The following is a 19669-nucleotide window of genomic DNA, read 5'->3' as shown; positions in this document are numbered from 1 at the left end:
ATGTGGGCTCAATTTTAACATTTAAGAGACAGATGGGAAGATTATGGAGGGCTATGGACTGGGTGCAGGTCAGTGGGTCTAGGCAGAATAGTACTTTAGCACAGACAAGAAGGGCCTTTTTTTTATGCAGTAATGTTCTATGGTTTTCATATAATACACTGTTTGACCTGCTGAGTTTCTCTAGCATTGTGTTTTTACTTCAACCATGGTGGCTGAAGACTTTCGTATTTTACTAAGTTTATATAGTGGATGGTTCAGCTTCATGATCGAGTAAAATCCAGGTAACAGCAGTTTAAACATTGTTAATTTCCTTGCCAGCTCATGTCACCATTACGATGGCTGTTACTATGCTTTCTTTTTTAAAAAAGTATTTTTATTGAGTTTAAGATATAAGCATAAATACAGAATTGACAATTACATGATAATTCATTTATATACAAGTAAGGATGCACAGTAAAACTCAATGAAAAAAAGTAGTAATGCCTCAAAAACAGTTAATTGAAATGATCCATGCAACCATGTTAAACTCATTTGTTGAAATAACTTTAACAAAATAAAGGAAAAAAAGAAAAAAACTAAAAACTAAAACGAAATCTAATCTACCTCTCCCTCTAATCAAGGTTACTTCATAAATTAATTTTTAAAAATCAATAATAGTGACCCCTGGAGAACAGGGCAATGAACCACCAGAACATATCATAATTGTTAATTCTTTCAATTATAAAATAAATTGTAAGAATGGGCCCCATAATTTCATAAATTGAAACTTTCTATCTCTAATATGGGCAAGGTTCCAAATTAATCTTAAGAATTGTTGATAAAGTTTGGAAACTATCTTTTAGAATCTCTCTAAATTTTGGCAATCCCAAAACATATGGATCAGAGAAGCGTCAAAAATTTTACATTTCTCACATAATGGATCAATATTTCAATATTGGCATAAAAATGATATTGTTTACTATGCTAATTGCTTTAGTTTTGTTTTAGCTTTGGGGGCTATGCCTACTTCTGAGCCAAGTTGTGATACCATTTTGAAAGCACAGCAGTTGGAACCAGAGTCCAAGCGATATTGGGAGCTAAGTAAGGCCTGTTGGTATTATCGAGCCTATTGTCTTGAAGAAAGGTCTCTGAAGGTGAACTGCCTAGAAAAGATGAAAGAGTACTGTCGAGCCAGAATACATCAGTGCAGTAAGTTTACCTGATCAATGTACTCTCACTAAGCGATTCTGGTCCAGGCACATGAAGGTGTTCATTGTATCTGTATATATGCAAGTCTCTGAATCAATACTTACCCTTGTGAATTAACTTAATAATGGATTGTTTGGACAACTACAAAGATGACAATACAAAATAGTTCAAATAAAATGTTCTTGAATTTGTGGTACAATATTGGAGTTCAATCTCAATAAGAGTTGTAATGGTGCTATTTTTCCTATTTACAGCTGAGCCAAACAACCTGAAAAATCAAAATACTCTGTTAATCCCAGAGATAAAATGTAAGTATGAAATTTAATCATTTCCAATAACATTACAGGAATTTGGCTCCAATACGGAAATGTTTGTTAAATGGAACCCTCATCATGTGATAAATTACAAACCTCCTTGTAACCTCCTCGAAATTGGGAAATCATTATCAGTCATGTACAGAACATAAATGATCATACAAAGCAATAAACAGCTAAATTAATCATAGATCTAAAATGAATTTAAGGTAGATGCCCTTTATAATAATTTGCTATGGTTTTTTTTTCACTTGCAAAGAATGCTGGATTACAGGAATAGGAGCAGATGATGGAACATTTTGCGCTTTCTGCAGCTTTCATTTAAATTATGGCTCACATCTTGGTTCGCTCCATCTTACTGCCTTGTTTGAGTAACTATTTACACCCAACTAAAAACATCCACCTCAGCTCCTAGCTTTTACCTCTGACATGATCGTGGTAAATCTACACTGTGAGATACAATACCTAAAATTCAAGGCCAATCTTGACATTGCGCAGTATTCCAAAGGGGGCTTAAGTAATCTTTATATTCATGCAATATGACTTCCAGCTGCTTTCAGATAAAGGTCAACATTCCATTAGTGTCTTTCAGCCACCTCTCTGTCCAATGTTTCATGGTTGTGGTTTCCTAATTTTGCTATGCAGGGCGACCAGTTGAATATATTTATGGAAGTGTCTTTCACTTTCAGCCTCTTGTGGTCAGAGAGGAGTAGTATCCAATCGCACTGCCGTCATGGGGAAGATTGTTGGTGGTAACATAGCAGCCCCTGGGAGCTGGCCTTGGCTGGTGCTGTTGATGTTGAATGGGAACGTGATGTGTGGTGGTGTCCTTGTGCAGGAATCGTGGGTTGTAACAGCAGCACATTGCTTCGCAGGGTAAGAATCTTACGGATACCGTTGACAACCATTGAAAGCAAAATCAACACAAATCAAAAGCTTAAATCAATCTAATTTATTTGCAGCCTTGTAAATATGTCAGGATTAATATTGTCAGCGAGTAAAATGATGAGGTTAAAAAGGCTAACTGAAGAGAGGCCTTACTGATAGAGGTGGAGGCTATTTTTAATCATGTCCAACCAAAGGAATGAGCCAGGTTACTGACATGGATCAGGCCATCCAAGTGGCCATCGATTCTACTCAGTATTGTGTTATCCAGGGCACATCACATCACCAGACTCAGCTGCAACTTCACTGGCTCTGGAAATCCTGACGTTTGAAAGAATCTGAAAAAGACTTTTTTTGCTCTTTGCCTTAGGAATCGAAATGAAAATTATTGGCAAGTGGCCATTGGCGAGTATGACTTGAGAAAACAAGACCCTGAAGAACAAATTTTCCAAATCAACCGGATAATAACCCACCCCAAGGTAAAAAGGATTAAATTAACTATTGTTTTCTCCACAAAATCTGCCTGGCCTGCTGAGTATTTCCAGCAGTAGTTGGTTTTACTTTACATTTCTGGTGGCTTGGAATTTTGTGTTTGTTCAAAAAAATGGCTGTGTTGCCTGAACTGCTGTAACAACAACAGTTCCTCAAATATAGACTCGAGAAAAGTGGAGAGAGGAGATACAGCCCCCACAGGGTCCAACCATCCAGTGATTCCCATCTGCTCCATACAGGCTTTAACAAGCCTGTTAAAGGTGGTTTCTTTTAAAATACTGAGACTGCGAGGTTTAGGCCCAAGATGGTGGTGCCAGTTCAGCAGTGGTCACGAAGGGTTGTAGACTCTGGGGAAGCAGATGACTGGGGCAGGGTACCAGAAAATGGGGAGAAGGAGAAGGAGAAGCAGAGGAGACAACCAGAAAATTAGGAGAAGCAGAGGAGACAACCTCTGCACAGCAGCAACAGACCAGTGACGAGCTCTAAGGCTGAAGAACACAAAGGCAATAGGCTGTTGGTGACTCAAGGAGAGGAATACACATGTAAGTTGTTAGCTACTGGCAATTGCAGTCAAGAGACTCACACCAGGCTACGGACGTCTAGAGATTGACTTGAGATTGGCTGAATGTGTACCAAATATCGGAATCGAGTTACAAGAGAGTGCTAAGGGTGCTGAGGGCTTCCTGATCATGTCAGAAGTATGGATCTAGACCTTGGGTTGCCAATGGTTTGACTGAAGGCTGTGTGACTGCAGGAGCACTGGAGGCAAATCCATGGACACTCAGTGACACTGGAGGGACTCTCTTTTGTTTCTCTTTCTCTGACTAAGGGGCGCCGGGCAATTTCTGCTGATGTCAAATCTTTGTCTACCTTGCGGTGGACTAAAGGATATTTCATGTAACATTACATTTTCTGTTATATTACATGACAATAAAATAATCTTGAATCTTAATCATAGAGAGTAAAAAATATGATGGCTCTGCTTTCTGTTTGAATTTGTCAAAAATATCTCTTCCAGGGACCTATCTAGAAGCACATATTATGTGCCAATAATGTAAAACATTATTAGGCTCAAGGCAATTCCCTGATTTAAAAAAAAGTGGTAGGGGTAAAGGTGGAAGTTATTACAGTGGGTTTGATCAGGGATGGTGGCAGATGAATGCTTAGCAGAAGGCTTAGAAAAGAATTTCAAAGTCTGGATCCCAGATCAATGAAGTAAATGCCATTGATAATAAAAAGAAGGGTGCAGGAGGAACAATTAAATTCCCAAATTAGAGAAACATGAAGCTCCAATCAAATTTTAGGGCTGGTGAGAGCTGAGACTTTGAGCAATTTTAAAGTGAATAATATCAAATCTGAAGAATTGGGAAGATGAGAAATCAAAGCAGATTAGTGAACAGGCATTACAGGACATGGGAGACAATAGGGTATTGGCAGAAGGATCAAAAATAATGAATTATTAATTGGCAAAACACATGCATGAATGTAAGAATATCATGTTTGAGTTTTAATAACTATGATACGGACTATCGAAAACTGTAACAGTCTATTGTGAGATTTAGTATCTAACTCTATTCTAATCAATTCAGCTAATGGTCCAATTACTAATACAAAAAAGGCAGGTGATAATGAACCACCCTGTCTTGTTGATCTTGTTTATTTAATATAATCGGGCATAAGATCATTTGTCACCACTCTTGCTCTTCGATCAATATATAATACCTTTATCCAATTTATAAACGTTTGTCCTAAGCCAAATTTAGCAAATGTCTTAAAAAGAAAGTCCCATTATCAAATGCCTTTTCTGCATCTAAAGCCACTGCTACAATTAAATTTTCTTTCTCTTGGGCTAAATGAATTAAACTAATCAATCTAGTTACATTATCTGCTGATTTTCTTTTTTTTAATAAATCCTATTTGGTCTTTGTTAATTGTTTTCGGTAAAAGATTTTCCAGTCTATTTGCCAATACTTTAGTCACTATCTTGTAATCCACATTCAATAATGATATTAGTCTGTAAGATGATGACATTAATGGATCTTTACCTTTTTTTTTTGGAATTACCATTGTAATTGCTGCCTTAAAAGGATCAGGTAAATTTCCAGTTTCTTCCAATTGTATTAAAACTTTCATAAATAGAGGAATCAGTACATCTTTAAATTCTTTATAAAATTCTGATGTAAATCCATCTTCACCAGGGGATTTATTATTTTGTAAAGAAGCTATAACTCTTGCAACCTCTCGAACTGTAAAAGAGTTCCTAATATTTTCAGTTCCATACTTTATTTAAACAAATTTACTTGAGTTAAAAATCAATCAATTTTGTCATCTTCCTGCATAGATCCTGATTTATATAATTTTGTATAAAATTGCTTAAAAACAATTATTTATATCCTGGGTTTATAAGATATGTGACCTGTCTCATCTTTAGTTGCAGTAATAACTTTTGATTCTTGTTCTCTTTTCAATTACCACCCTAACACTTTATGTGCTCGTTCCCCCAGTTCATATCTGTTTATTTCTCATAATTATTTTTTTCCATTCTATAAGATTGTAATGCGTTATATTGAAATTTTTTATTCAAAAGAATTCTTTTTTCTTCTGATGACTGTTTTTGTAATTCCTTTTCTAAGTCGATATTTCTGTCTCTAAATGATTAATTTGAGATATATAGTCCTTTCTAACATTAGAAGAAAAACTTATTATCTGTCCATGCCTTCATTGCATCCCAGAGAACAAATTTATTATCCACAGAATTAGCATTAATGTCCAAGAATTGCCTTATCTAATTTCTAATAAACTGACAAAAATCTTTTTCAACAACATACTATTAAACCTACATGTAAAACTTGTGTCCTGCTTATTCTAAATATAATGCGAAGAACAAAGGAGAATGATTTGATATAAGCCTTGACTCATATTGAACCTCTTGTACCCTACCTTGAAATCTTGCTGATAACAAAAACAGATCAATTCTAGAATATGAATCATGTCTGTTGGAATAAAATGAATCATCTCTTTCTCTAGGATATATCCTAGAGACCTGGGTATAGATATAAATTATAAAAATTGGACACAAATATGTTATGATAGTATAAAAATACAATAAATGTTAGATATAGAATAGTGCAATACCATTTCATATATCAGTTATATATTACACCACAAAAGCTTGATAGATTGAAGTCAGATATTTTCTACATGGACATGCCCCAAATTGAATTATTTTTGGTCTAATTTAATAGATTTTTTTCAACAGATAATAGGTGTTAAACTCCCAAGAAATCCTATGTTGTTTCTTTTGGGGGATATATCAAGGATTAGTCCAGATTTAAAATTGGATTTGTTTCAAAAATAATTTTTAAAGATCGCATTGGTGATTGCCAGGAAATGCATAGCCATTTCATAGAAATTGGATATGGATTTGGTATCAGATAGATGGCATGGTGAAATGGGACATTGTATACCTTTGGAACAGATTACATATAATTTAAAAAATATATATGATAATTTTTTGAAAATTTGGTTTCAATATATGCACAAGATTGGTGTTATAACTTTATAAGCAATTACATTACATCAATTGGTAGAATTTGGAACAAACCTTGTCATTTCCCGGCCTCACCTTAATGTATCTTATTTTATTATTTTATTAGATGTGTGTTTTTTTATATATACTTAGATTTTGATTAAGTATTATGTTTTATTTCACTTATATAGTTCATATTTAAAACATATAATAATAGTTGTAAGTGTTAGAATAATTAGATCATAATCTATCGATAAGGAAATATCCAGTATTGTTTTAGTCTATTTTTTGAAATTTATTTCTTCTTTTTCCTTTTCTTGCTTTCTTTGGGGTTTTTTCTGTGTGGGAGAGAGTGGATGGTGGGAGAGAGAGAGAGAAAATGATTTTTAAAAAGCATTTATTAATTTTGATATATAGAATTTTGGATCTGTATGCAATATTGTTACATGTTCCAATAAAATAAAATTTGAAAACAAAGAAAGTGAATATATTATCAGGATGTTTCATATCTGTTTTTAAAAATGTCATGACCAGAAACTTTGCACCATCTTTATCAGTGAAAAACAAATGGAAGAAAATTAAATCTTTGGTAATTAATCCAGTAAATTGTTATTCAGGGATGGGATCTCTTGATGGCAGTCAATTGACAGTGCCATATGAAATGTCTATGTATTATGCAAACTATTAGGTTCTTAACTCAGTTTCATTAGAGATTAAGAACACATGTTTAAGTATGGTGTATGCCAGAACTAGTTGGTTCAACTTCAGTCTGTGATTTATTAAAAGGCTCATTATTATGGTGTAATCACAACTGAACAGTAGTTATTAAGAAAATATTTCAGGCTCTGAGAAGATGAATAACTATGGTATTAGAGAACCCACTGATAAGTTAATGGTAGGTTAGAGTGGGGCAAGAATTACTCATTACATAGAAGGGCCCTGGACAGTGTTGTCAAACAGAGTGACTCAGGGAAACATATTTAGTTTCTTGAATGCAGTGACACATGAGGACATGCTAAAGGCAGTATTTGGCACACTTGCTTTCAACCGTCAGACACCGAGTACAGAAGTTGGGATGTCATGTTACAGCTGTACAAACAATGGTGTGACCACACTTGGAGTATTGTATGCAGTTCTGGTTACCCAGCTGTAGAAAGGATATCACTAAGATGGAAACTGTGCGGAGAAGAGTCATGGGAATGTTACTGGCAACGGTGACCTTGAGTTATGAGGAGAGGGCTGGATAAAAAGGGAATAATCTCTCTGAATACAAGCAAGAGGCTGAGAGATGAACTTACAGAGGTTTATAAATTCATGATTGGAATATACAAGATATATATTCATATTCTTTTTCCCCAGGAAGAGGGGGTCGAAAACTTGAAGCTTATATTTAAGGTGAGAGGGAAAAGATTTAAAAGGTACCGGAAGAGCAACTTTTTCACACAGAGGGTGAAAGGTGCCTGCAATGAGCTGCCAGGGGAAGTGAGTACAGTTACAAAATTTAAAAAAAAAATTAGATAGTGCAGTAAAATCCTCGTTATCTGGAATTCAAGCAACTGGTAGCCTCAAGCAACTGACAAAATAATTGTGGAAAATAAATAGGTAAAAAATACAAAAGTTTGAAATTGGCCTTCAGTTCACCCATCACATAACATACAACCTCAAGCAACTGGAAAATGCACTTATCCGGCATCTATCAATCCCCATAGGTATTGGATTCCAGGGGTTTTAGTGCACATTGATAGGAAAAGTTTAGAAGGATATGGGCCAAACACAAGCAGATGCATCCATCTTAGGTGTGCACCTTGGTCAGCATGGATACATTGGGATGAAGGGCCTGTTTCCGTACTATAGCATTTTATTTTAAAACACAGTAGAAGCACATTTCAGCAATTGAAACATGTGTGTCCAATTACACCCAATTTCCGCTCCAGCCTCCTTCAAGTTCTGAGGGAATCTCTTGTCAGACCTTGGGATTTATCCACCCTTATTTGCCTCAAGACCTCCTCCTCTGTAAACTATATTGGGTCCATGACTTTTTGCTGTTTTGTCTCACTGTTTCTGACTCCTGACTAAATATAGAAGCTAAGAAAATTTAATATCTCCCCTATCTATTTTGGCTCCATGTATAGATAACCATTCTGGTCTTCAATGTGATAATTTTTGTCTCTTCCTGTCCTTTTGCTCAATAAATCTATAGAAGCTCTTGGGACTATTCTTCACTTTGTCTACCAGAGCCACTTCATGCCTTCTTTTAGCTCTCCTAATTTCCTTCTTAAATGCTTTCTTGCATTTCTTATGCTCCTCAAGTAACTCATTTGTTCATTGTTGCTTGTTCCTGCTATGTGGACCCTTCTTCTGAACCAGGGCTAACCTTTACTTCTGACAGGAACATGCAAACTCTGTACTCTCAAAATTTCAACTTTGAAGGCACACCTTTGTCAGTAAAACAGCTTGTCCCAATTCACACTTGCTAGATTCTTTCCAATACCATCAAAATTGGCCATTCTCCAATTTAGAATCTCAAACCTATCCTTTTTCTGAATTATCTTGAAACTAATGGGATTATGATCAATTTCTTCCATGGCACTCACTTCCTTCATCTGCCCTCCCTCATTTCCTAATAGGAAATACAGCATTGCACTCTCTCCATTTGGGACCTTTATAACATTTTAGATATTAATAAAATCAAGGGATACACAGTTAATGCAGGAAAGTGGGGACTGAGATAGATTATGCGTATCCTTATTGAATGGCAGAGCAGCCATAAGGAGTTAAATGACAACATATCTTTCTGCCTCATATGTCCTTAGGTATTCATTTGATTCAAGCTATAGAGCAGTGAGACTGGGGGATACATACAGGAATTAAGACAGGGCATCTAGGCTAGTGTACCCACAATAACAATAACATTAATGAACCCACGGAGGTCTGTTGCCAAGATGGTGGCTCGCATGCTTGGCAGCCCCAGATTTTGAGGGTTGTGGGCTCTGGGGAGCAGAGGACCAGTGCAGAACACTAACTGACAAAGAAGTTTGAAAGAAGACCCTACAGAATAGGAGGCTACAGCAGTGGACCAGAGAGTGACTCAGTCCAAACCAAGGTGTGGGCTGTGGCGAGCTGCTGGAGACTGGCTCAGGACCAGGATTAGTGAGAGTGACAATGATGACGAGGGCTCCCGAAGGGCCTTGGGCTTTAACAGCTTTAATTTGGGACAGGGATTGAGGGGGTTGACTTGAATGTCTGGACCTTGGGTTCACTACTGGAACAGATGGGAAGCTGTATGGCTATGGAGATTAGGAACACAGTGAGGCAGTGGCATCAGAGGAGATGGTGGGATCCACAGACACTCTGAAGGAAATCTCTTTTGCTTCTTTTTCTCTTCTCAATAGGGGCACCAGACTAGTGGCATCTCTGTGTGCCTTTGTATTATGGACATGTCAAAAAAAATGTACCTTGAAATGTGTACATTTATATATATATATATACACGTATATATATCTGTTTGTTGCAGTTTAATCAAAGAACATTCAATAATGACATTGCCCTCCTGGAGCTGACAGCAACTATTGCTGTATCTGAGCATTTGAACTTTGCGTGTCTGCCAGAAAGTATTGAAGATCTTCCTGCTGGTACAATGTGTAACATTGCTGGTTGGGGTTCACTGTATCAAGGTGAGGGAGAAAATGACCATTATATTGCTCTTGAATTAATTGGAATGAAATCCAAATTCGAAATGTATTTCAATTTGGAAATTCACTTTTTTTTTAGCATAACATATTGTTCTGAGCACCAAGGACCTGTTCATCCTTTAACACTGAATCATGTGGGACATTATAAAACCACCACCTTTTGCTTTTGAACTAAAATATTCTGCTTTTGTGCACCCTTAATTTATCTTTCTGCTTCTGTGACAAGGCCTCAATGCACATCTGCTGAAACTCTCATTTATGCCTTTATAATAACAAAGGCATAACCACAACTAGTCAATGAACAGTGGTTCTTAGGAAAATTTTGTTTCAGACACTGAGAAGACAAGTGGCTATTACAGCATCCTAGTCTAGCTATTGAAAAAGGAGGTAGGCCTTATTAATTTTTTTTTGTGTGGTTATCTATTTTTACTTTTCCCATCTTTAATGAACTCATCCATACCCCTGTGTCTGACAGTGGCTCCATTTAAAGATCCTTATCCATGTTTCCAAATCTCCTTCCCTTGTCTTGGTCCTCCTTTTTATATCTTTCACCTCCTTCTGGCCCACATATCTGTCCAGGATATCTGTACATTGCGAATGTTGCTAATCCCAACTTTTAATCATTCTATTTCTGCTTTACTTACCCATGAAATTAGCATTGATACTACCTCTATAAAACTACTTATTTCCCCTCTTTACTTAAAACCTTAAAACCTTCTTCTTCGACCAATTTGTATTTCTCTAGCTTACTATTGTCTCGCAAGGCATAGAATTAAAATTAGTTCAGTAATTATTTAATTTGGATAATTTACAGATTTAAGATGTATTTATTGTCACATACAACCCTGAGATTTATTTTCTGCAGGTGAGAGAGAATTACCACTTCTTGGTAGTACAAGAAAAAACTGAACACAATGTACACCTGTAAACACAAAGAAATGTAAACAAATTGTGCAATACAGAGAGGAAAAAACAATAAAGTGCAAAAGTAAGAGTCCTTAAATAAGTTCCTGATTGAGTTTATTGTTAAGGAGTCTGATGGTGGAGGCACAGCAGCTGTTCCTGAACCTGATAGTGTGAGTCTTGTGGCACTGACACCTCTTTGCTCCATATCTTCATTGAAATGTAGAAAATATTCTTTCCTGGGCAGTTTTGGAAAATACCGCAGAATGTAATCCCAGTTCTTGTTCTAAGTGCAATTCTGGATCATAATGTCATTGCCTTTTGATTGAACAAGTTCCTATTGTTCCAAATTGTTTGGAATGAAATTGTCAATTGAAGGCAGAGTTGGCATTTTTTTGATGGCAGACAGTTTTGAGGGATTTTCTTTTTTAGGAAGTTTTAAGTTCATTCAAGGGTATTTATTGTAAATGAGTAGGCAATAATTGGAAAGCAAACTTAGACAACTGTTGAGATCACGTGGGGTAAAATCTTGGACATTACCATCCACTGGTTAAAACAAGTGCTGCAATGAAATTTACGAAGTGTCCAATTTAGCAATTAAATCACAAATAAAAGTACATTAAAAAAGCAGAAAAACTGAAACTTAAAATAAATTGGAATACAGAAGTAAAAGAAAATCAAAGTGAGATCAAGATAATCTGAAGTGGAAAATAAGGCATAAAAATGCTCATTTTTCAAAACTATCTGGGTCAATGGTTCTGGCGAGGTTAATACAAATATAATAATTAATGTGAAGTCAAAAAGTCTGGATGCCAGAAATCCAGACCACCTGAGAATCCAGACTTTTCAAAAACTCATACTTTTAAAAATGTGCAGGTTCTTGTGTAACTGCCACAGATGTACAGCAGCAAGAAGCCACCATGCCTGTTGACATTTTTTCTTTAAAACGGTTTGTTTTGATAAATGAAGCATGCTGTATTTGCTAATGAATAAACTATCAAAATTTATTTGTTCCACCTTAAATTTGAATTTTAAAAGTATTGCCCAAGAATCCGGAAAATCTGAAAATCTGGACCGACTCAATCCCTGAGCAGTCTGGGTTTTAGGACTGTGCATCGAACTTGACCAGTGCAGTAATTGTTTTCTAAATGGGATATAGAGCTAATTCCAGATAAATTAAAATGGGATATATGAAATCATTCCAGATAAATAAATTAATTTGACATTTATTGTGATGAGAAACATTTTGGAATCTTCATCTGAAGATGAAGGAATTAATTCTCCAGATGAAGAAAATATATCAGAAATGAAAACCTTGCTTGACAAATCTCAAATAATTCTTCAGCAAGCCTTTGACAAGGAACTACAAAGGTAAAGATGAAAATACAATTAGGGGAAAGATAGAAAATTAAACAAAGAATAAATGTTTTTTTTATTCAAAATTATTCACAACAATAAAACTAATTTTGGATTGTGATCACTTTTATAATGTAGGTATAAGGGCAGCCAATTTGGACTCAGTTTCCACAAACAACAGTGTGATAAAGTCAGATAATTAATAGAAATTACATTGGAGAAAAAAATATGTGATAGACCACTGAGTAAAGTCCTCTGTGCTTCTTCACAAAAAATGGATTGGATCTTATACATCTACTTGATGGGTGAGACACTATCAATAAGGGCTAAAGATGGGAGTTACTTTACAACAGGCTTTTATTACCATAAGACTGGACACATGCTCCTGTTCTTGGCCCAATTCCAGGAATCGTACTGAGGGAGGGACTCAGGCATAATTGCTTTTATTGGGGAATTCCAGGGGGAGGAGTTACAGGGAGGAGGCAGGCCAGCCATAAACAGGGATCTAGTACCAATGGCATACAGCATCACAGTGGTATCACCACAATGGGTAAACATGGTCTCAGTTCAACAGCTCATTGAAAAGACGATACTGCACAGACGACTGTGTGTTTTTTCCTCAGCACTGTGCTGGAGCATCAACCTAGATTTTTGTCCCTGTTTCTCTGGAGAGCAACGTAAATCTATTGAAGTGACAGATTAGAAGCTCAAAACGGAGAGGTGTTAGGAACAGTTTCTCAGGTTGCAGTTTTCTCCTTAAGTCAATGCAAAACATTTATGCCAAACTGTTAAGATTCCAGACCAAAATGAATGGCCTTAACAAAACAATTATTAAGTTAAAACTTAAAACTGATAATGTTAAAGATGATTTTGCCTTTAAATTATCTGGAAGCCAATTTCAATATGTGTAGAGAATTCTTAAAATGAGTTCTAACTTTGAAGATGTATTCACAGATTAGATTTTTTATGCATAAATTACTCAACAACAAATTATACATTTCAGGTGCCTCTTTTCAAGAAAAATAAAGTTTACATTTTCTGCAGTCTTTATATGTAACTTAGGCCTTTAAAGTTGGAGATCATGGATCAATTTTTGCCTCCAGAGTTTAAATATTTTCCTTGTATTAGGGTCACCAGAATGGAACACTCTGTTTAAGATGCACTCTGAACACAGTTTTCAATTCCTCCTATATGTGGTCTATTTGCTGTGCTCATTGCTGTTTCATGATAATTGAACATATTAAGCAATACTTCTAATAGTCAACATTGTTTTGAAAATCCTTCTAGGTTATTCCAATACCCTGGCATGTGTTTATAATTTTATTTTATTTTTTTTTAATTTAAGACATACTGCATGTTAGCAGGCCATTTCAGCCCATGAGTCTGAGCTGCCCAATTTACACATAATTAACCTACATCCCAGTATGTTTTGAACAGTGGAAGGAAACCAGAGCTCCAGGGGAAAACGCAGGCAGACATGGGGAGAATGTATAAACTCCTTACAGAGTTTGGGATTTGAACCCCAGTCCTGATCGCTGGTGCTGTAAAGGTGTTGCGCTATCGCTACGCCAAATGCGCTGTCTTGCTTATTTTTCATTCCTTGCACGGCCCTTCCCATTTTTCAGATTAAGCTTATCTATTGGTGCTTTACCCAGTGCCGCTTCTTACTGTGGAAGTGTGGGAAGTATTTATTCATTGTGCCGTGTTGCTTGACGAAGAGTATTAAACTAGACGCTGTTGATCTTTGTCACCTCTTGCATTTCCTTTACTCCTAGCTTGATGTAACTAGTCCAGCACTAAATTCACATTCTCCTCTTCATTCTCAGTGGCATTATTTTTAGTTTTTATGAGAAATCTTATGTAACGATGTCAAACTAGATAGCAACAGCTCTTGGAGACCATATGAAAAATGCCACGAACTGCAGGAAGAATGATGTATCTGTAATAGTTTAAATATTGACTGGTTATTATTTTTTATTCATATAAACAGATGGCCCATCTGCTGACGTACTGATAGAGGCAAATGTGCCTTTGATGGGACAGAGCATGTGTAAAACTGCACTCGGGAAGGAACTAGTCACCAATCAAATGTTCTGCGCTGGTTACCTAACTGGCAATGTTGATTCCTGTCAGGTAAAATTTCAGTTAGGCAAAGAATGATACAATTGCATTTGTAGCTATTCAGAAGTTTGGGAAAGAAAAGAACAAAATGTTAAAAGAAACGAAGCAAAATTAGGATATGTAACTTGCTTCTGAAAGTTCTAGCAATGGTTCAGGTATCTCATTTTGCAAGATTTCTCATAATCCACAAGGAAAGAGTTATCACTTTACTCCAGATTTAATGGTTCCTGTTTTCCTGTAACAGAGCATATCAAGTGAATGAAATTAGGCTAATACTGTGAAATAATATTCTTGGCTTTGATCACAGGGAGCACACATCAGTAAATCAAGGGTTTGGCATGGTTAGAGAATGAATGGAAAATAGTATTACAATTTAGAGCTACAAAACCCAAAAGAGATTCTTTTTCACTTTTAATGGCTTGGTCCCTCTACTTTCTTATCTGATTCAGATAAAACATACATTCCATGGGTACGCTCCACCAATTATTCCAATATCTTTTCCGCCAATAAGACTTTTCATTAGCTCACAAGTTTAGGCATAGTAAAAAAGGCCCACCTGGACTTGATACGCGAGCGCGTGTGCGTGCGTTTTCATCTGGATCAGGATCAAATATCAAAGATAGCCCATATGCTTATTTATATTTCTTGAGTTTCAGAGAAATCTATTCTTTGCCCTGGTTGAGTTGAAAAATATATTTCACATCCTGTCTCTGCCCATTTACTAGAACAGGAATAAGAAATCAGATATCTTCTCTGGTTGGTCAACTACAAACTACAACTCTACAGTTAAGGCTTGACAGCTGGCTGTTTAGTATCAGTTAATCTGTTTCATGTAATACTCAGGGCATTTTTCTATAATTAAAACTATAACTGTTAAAAGCTAAATATCTTTTTTTTATTTCATTGTGTTATTTTGTGAAATAAACTTGGCAGTTGGTATTCTAGAGCTCATTAAAAGATTTAGTTAAAATACCAATGTCATGGAGGACCATATAACTGATGTGAAATAAGCAATAAGCCAAGAGAGATAATGATGGTGGTTTTAAGGTTTGATCCTTGGTCTAACAGCATATTTCAGGATAACCCCCAAAATGTGGCCATCTAGCATTACATTTTATCCTGGTTCCATGTGTGGGTTTTATGAGAACATTTTATTAGAAGGTCAAGCAAGTTCACTCAGTTTATCTTAGGACTGGGTTGCTGGCACTTAGCAGGTAGTTTTGAAATGTGATAATGCTCAAAAGATCAGACAACATTATGTTTTAGGCTGGTGACCTATCAGAATTGGGGAAAGTTAGAAGTAAAACATGATAATTCACAGAGAAACTGGCAAGAGGCAGAGTGTCTGAAAGGGAAGGGCTGTGATAGGGAGAAGACTTGGAAAAATTGAATGATACAAGAGGTGGAGGTGCTAAATGAGGAAAATGTGAAGAGTGCAAGACTGAAATTCAACACATTAGAAGAGAAGAAAGCATGAAAGTATGAGACTCAAGGCTGATTATTTGACATTGTTAGATTTAATAGAACCCTGTAGGGTGTGAAGTGCCAATTAATTAGACGAGTTGCTTCGTTCAGAGCAGGAAGCCAGAGGGGTAAAAGCTCAGGGATATCCTTAAAGACAGACCAGTGTAGTTGTCACCCAAGCACCATTTGTTATCCCAATATAACAAGCAAAATCAACATTTCACATCCAATTACCTTTTTTTTCCTCTCTCTCTTTCTGGTATTTCAAATGTAATTCATCTCCTCCCATTTACAGTTTCTCCTATTCTGACAATTATTACCTTCTATTAACAATACCTTACCCTTGTTATTTCGTCTTTTCTGGTCTTTATCTTATTACAGACATTCCCTCTTGTTTCCTCCAGCTTTCCAAAATTTTCCCTTTTCTGATGGAAAATCATCGACCTGGAATGTTAATTCTCTTTCTCTCTCTTCAGATGCTACCTGACCTGCTTAGTATTTGCAGGGATCTCCAAGTTCAAATTTTCAGCTTTTCCTTTATTTTGCTTTTGCAATGGTAGTACCAAAATACTATCTTTAATTTTTTTAAACAGTGTTAAGTGGCCATAGTTTTGTTAAGTGGGCACTCTATATGCAGCTCAAAATTATTGTTTTTTTTAGTGTTCTTCTAAATTTCCCAGATGAATATTATTGTCACAATGAGAAATTGTAAAAAATTGTAAAAATTATGTTTGCTCTAGCATCTCAAGTAGCTGAGCTGATCAGAAAGTTCTTGTGTTTGATTCTCGTTCTCTGTTGAGTTAGCCCAATCACAGCCCATTGGTGATTGCACTGCCACAATCAACTTTAATACATCTGTTGCATGGCAGGAAGTAAATCCACCACGTTCCTTGTTGGTGCTCCACTCATTTAGCTGCAAGTGTGTAGGTGTGCAGGGATTAGTGAAAGCAAGATCCTCCTTCCAACAATACATTGAACATGCAAATAGCTTGTGCACTCTTGCTGTCAAGACAATATTATGTACACATCGTTGATGGAATTTGGAGATTTATACCTTCAAAGAGAGTGTAGATATTGGCAGAAGTAAGTATTTTACTTACCTCTAAGGTAATGATAGGTGTATTACTTTCTCCGGTTACAGGGAGATTCTGGAACACCACTGACCTGCATGGATCCTGTGTCGAAACAGTACTATCTGTACGGAATTACTTCCTGGGGGAATGGCTGTGGCCAGCGTGGCAAACCAGGGGTTTACACCAGGGTACCAAGTTTCATAAAATGGATTAACAATGAAATGAAAAGTAATTATTTTATAACCTTAATTCCCATTCCAAACTATAAATAAAATGTCTCTGGTAAACATTTTAGTGCAGAGACTTGGTCGGTTGATATGCAAAAGCCTATTTGTAATAAAAGGAAATATTTTCAGAACTATTGGTAAAAATGGAGGAATTACACTCATTGGATACACCTTTCATAGGTCAGCATAATAAATCAAATCATTTGGACAATTTTTTTTCACCCAGAAGTTAAGTAGACCAAAGGTCCTGTTTCTATATTATAATTCTCTGACATTGTGATTCTATGTCTACCTACAATGAAGTGTAAAGGGAATAAAGTGTAAGAGGGCATACAAACTTTGGGACAAATTAAAAGATGAAGGCACAACCGTATATTCCCAGAAAGATAAGTGAGCATATTCCTGAATTCTTGCACTAAATTAGCATATTCAATTTTAAATTACGTTTCTAAATAGATATTAGTTCACAATTAATTTATATTTAATCAAATAAGTTTTAGTTAAATTTATAACAGTCACTCCCCTCAACAATGTTATCTCAATAATCTGTTTCGCACTTCTAGACCTTCTGGCAGCAGTGTAGCCTGCTCCTGTCTCCAAGTAGTGCAACAGAAGGTTGCCGTTAGTCATAAAATTTATCTTTTAAATTTATGTTAAGAGCACACATATGCCATCCAAGAGAAGGAGACTGTGCTTATTAATCCCAGAGCAGGAACAGCAAGAAAGAATGCAACAGTGTCCTGTTTGCATCTCTCTGGTTGCTCCAGTGATCTCATTGAATCACTGTGGAATCTCCTATTTTTCCAAGACTGGTGGCATTCACAGAACTGTATGAGGCAACTCTGTAGGCTTCAACACACTAGCTATGTAAGCTGTTCTGTTGCCTTCTAAGTTCTTTTCACAATATCTTATCTAGAGGTGACCAAGCACTACTCTTTTATATGCTTTCTTTGCCTAGTCAGAGAAAATCATCAAATTTAAGTCAATTAAAGTAGAAGTTTGATTACACTGGACAACTATTTTTTTCAAAAGATTTGCTTCCTGAAAAAAATGGGAGATTATGATAGACAACTTCAAGCTGAACACAAATATAAGTTCAGGTTTGCTGTATCATGTAGGAATTTTGTGAAAAATTAAGATTTATTGAATTTAGCATTTTTAATTGCCTAATGATGCTGACACGTTGCGCATGTTCAGTTGACCTGTTTAACCACTGATTTTTGTATCTGCTCAGCATCTGATTCCTCTTGTGTCAGTGTCCAACAATAGTCGCCTGGCATTGATGGATTCCAGTTGCCCTGATACCGTTCTTCCATGGTCACAATGTCCTGGTGAAACCTTTCACTATGTTCATCACTAACTATACAGGGAAGACGTCCAAGTATGAGTGCAGAAAGTGAATTTTCAATGACATGTTGCATTTCATGATTTTGTATCCTTGATGCATCATAGAAACTATGAAAGGAAATCACAAAAATAAGTTATATCTAAAAAAAACGGTATGTGATAGTAAACTTTTAAGGTGATTTTCGTGATCAACAGCCCAAAATCCATAAAATACACCCAAATGTGTTCAGGAAGCAACATCTTCATTGCCCAATGTTAACAGAAAATCTTGAACCTTACATAGAAGCACAGTGGATAGAATTACTTCTATTCGTACTGTTGGCAGAGTTCTAGCTTGGACAATTTGCAGCTGGACTTAATGGAATTGTAGAAGTTGGGAAGAGGGGGTAATTTCTGCAGAGATTTATTGTAAGCTATAAAAATAACCATAACAGAATTTTGTTCTATGTTTTATTATGAAAAAAAACAGTTGAACTTTTCTAATTTAGCTTTTCAATTTTAGAGCAAAAATTATCTTGATATTGTTTAAAATACTGTCTAATATCAAATATTTTTCTTCTGAGGAACTAAGCATTGATATGAGGAAGATGTGATAGACTGAGTGTAATATACTTGGACATCACTGTTTCAGTAATCTTTGGTTTTAATGGTGTCTTTGCAGAATCACCTGGAAGTCGACAGCCAACTTGCTTTGACTTTCTTAAGCTCTCAGGGATGCAGGAAATACAGCGAAAGACTGAGGTTACTCGACTCTGTGCATACTATCGCAGGCTATGCCCACCGATGCTGGAAGCACCAGCCAGCAGTAAATGCATTGAGGAGAGATGCAAAATGCAAATGAAGAAATGTGGTAACCTTCCCTTTCTGACCTGTTATTTTCAAAATAGAATTAATTTGCAATAAAAGGAAGCTGAGAAAAATGAATTCAACAGATTATCAAAATGCTAATTAGGGCATAATTGGGTGGCGCAGGTCTAAATGGCCAGAATCTGTAAAATTTGCGATTCAAATGCTATGTGGTTAATGGTAGGCCTTGCTTAGACTTTGCAAAGAACATTGACCCAAGATGGGTGATTTT

General features: G+C 36.1%; 1 protein-coding gene across 1 annotated transcript in view; it reads left to right on the top strand.

The window, feature by feature from the left end:
- The window catches only part of prss56 (serine protease 56), a 40583-nt gene that overhangs the window by 4758 nt on the left and 16156 nt on the right, over positions 1-19669 (top strand). Inside the window, exons 3-10 of the mRNA XM_069899105.1 lie at positions 988-1188; positions 1443-1496; positions 2192-2378; positions 2758-2866; positions 9923-10082; positions 14350-14492; positions 17086-17245; positions 19253-19441. Of these exons, the coding sequence (XP_069755206.1) occupies positions 988-1188; positions 1443-1496; positions 2192-2378; positions 2758-2866; positions 9923-10082; positions 14350-14492; positions 17086-17245; positions 19253-19441 (1203 nt within the window). The remainder of the gene's footprint in view (positions 1-987; positions 1189-1442; positions 1497-2191; positions 2379-2757; positions 2867-9922; positions 10083-14349; positions 14493-17085; positions 17246-19252; positions 19442-19669) is intronic.

This window comes from Narcine bancroftii, chromosome 9 (assembly GCF_036971445.1).
Source record: "Narcine bancroftii isolate sNarBan1 chromosome 9, sNarBan1.hap1, whole genome shotgun sequence".
NCBI classification, from domain to species: domain Eukaryota; kingdom Metazoa; phylum Chordata; class Chondrichthyes; order Torpediniformes; family Narcinidae; genus Narcine; species Narcine bancroftii.
Note: the sequence above shows the minus strand (reverse complement) of the source record. Positions and strands in the feature narration are given on the sequence as shown.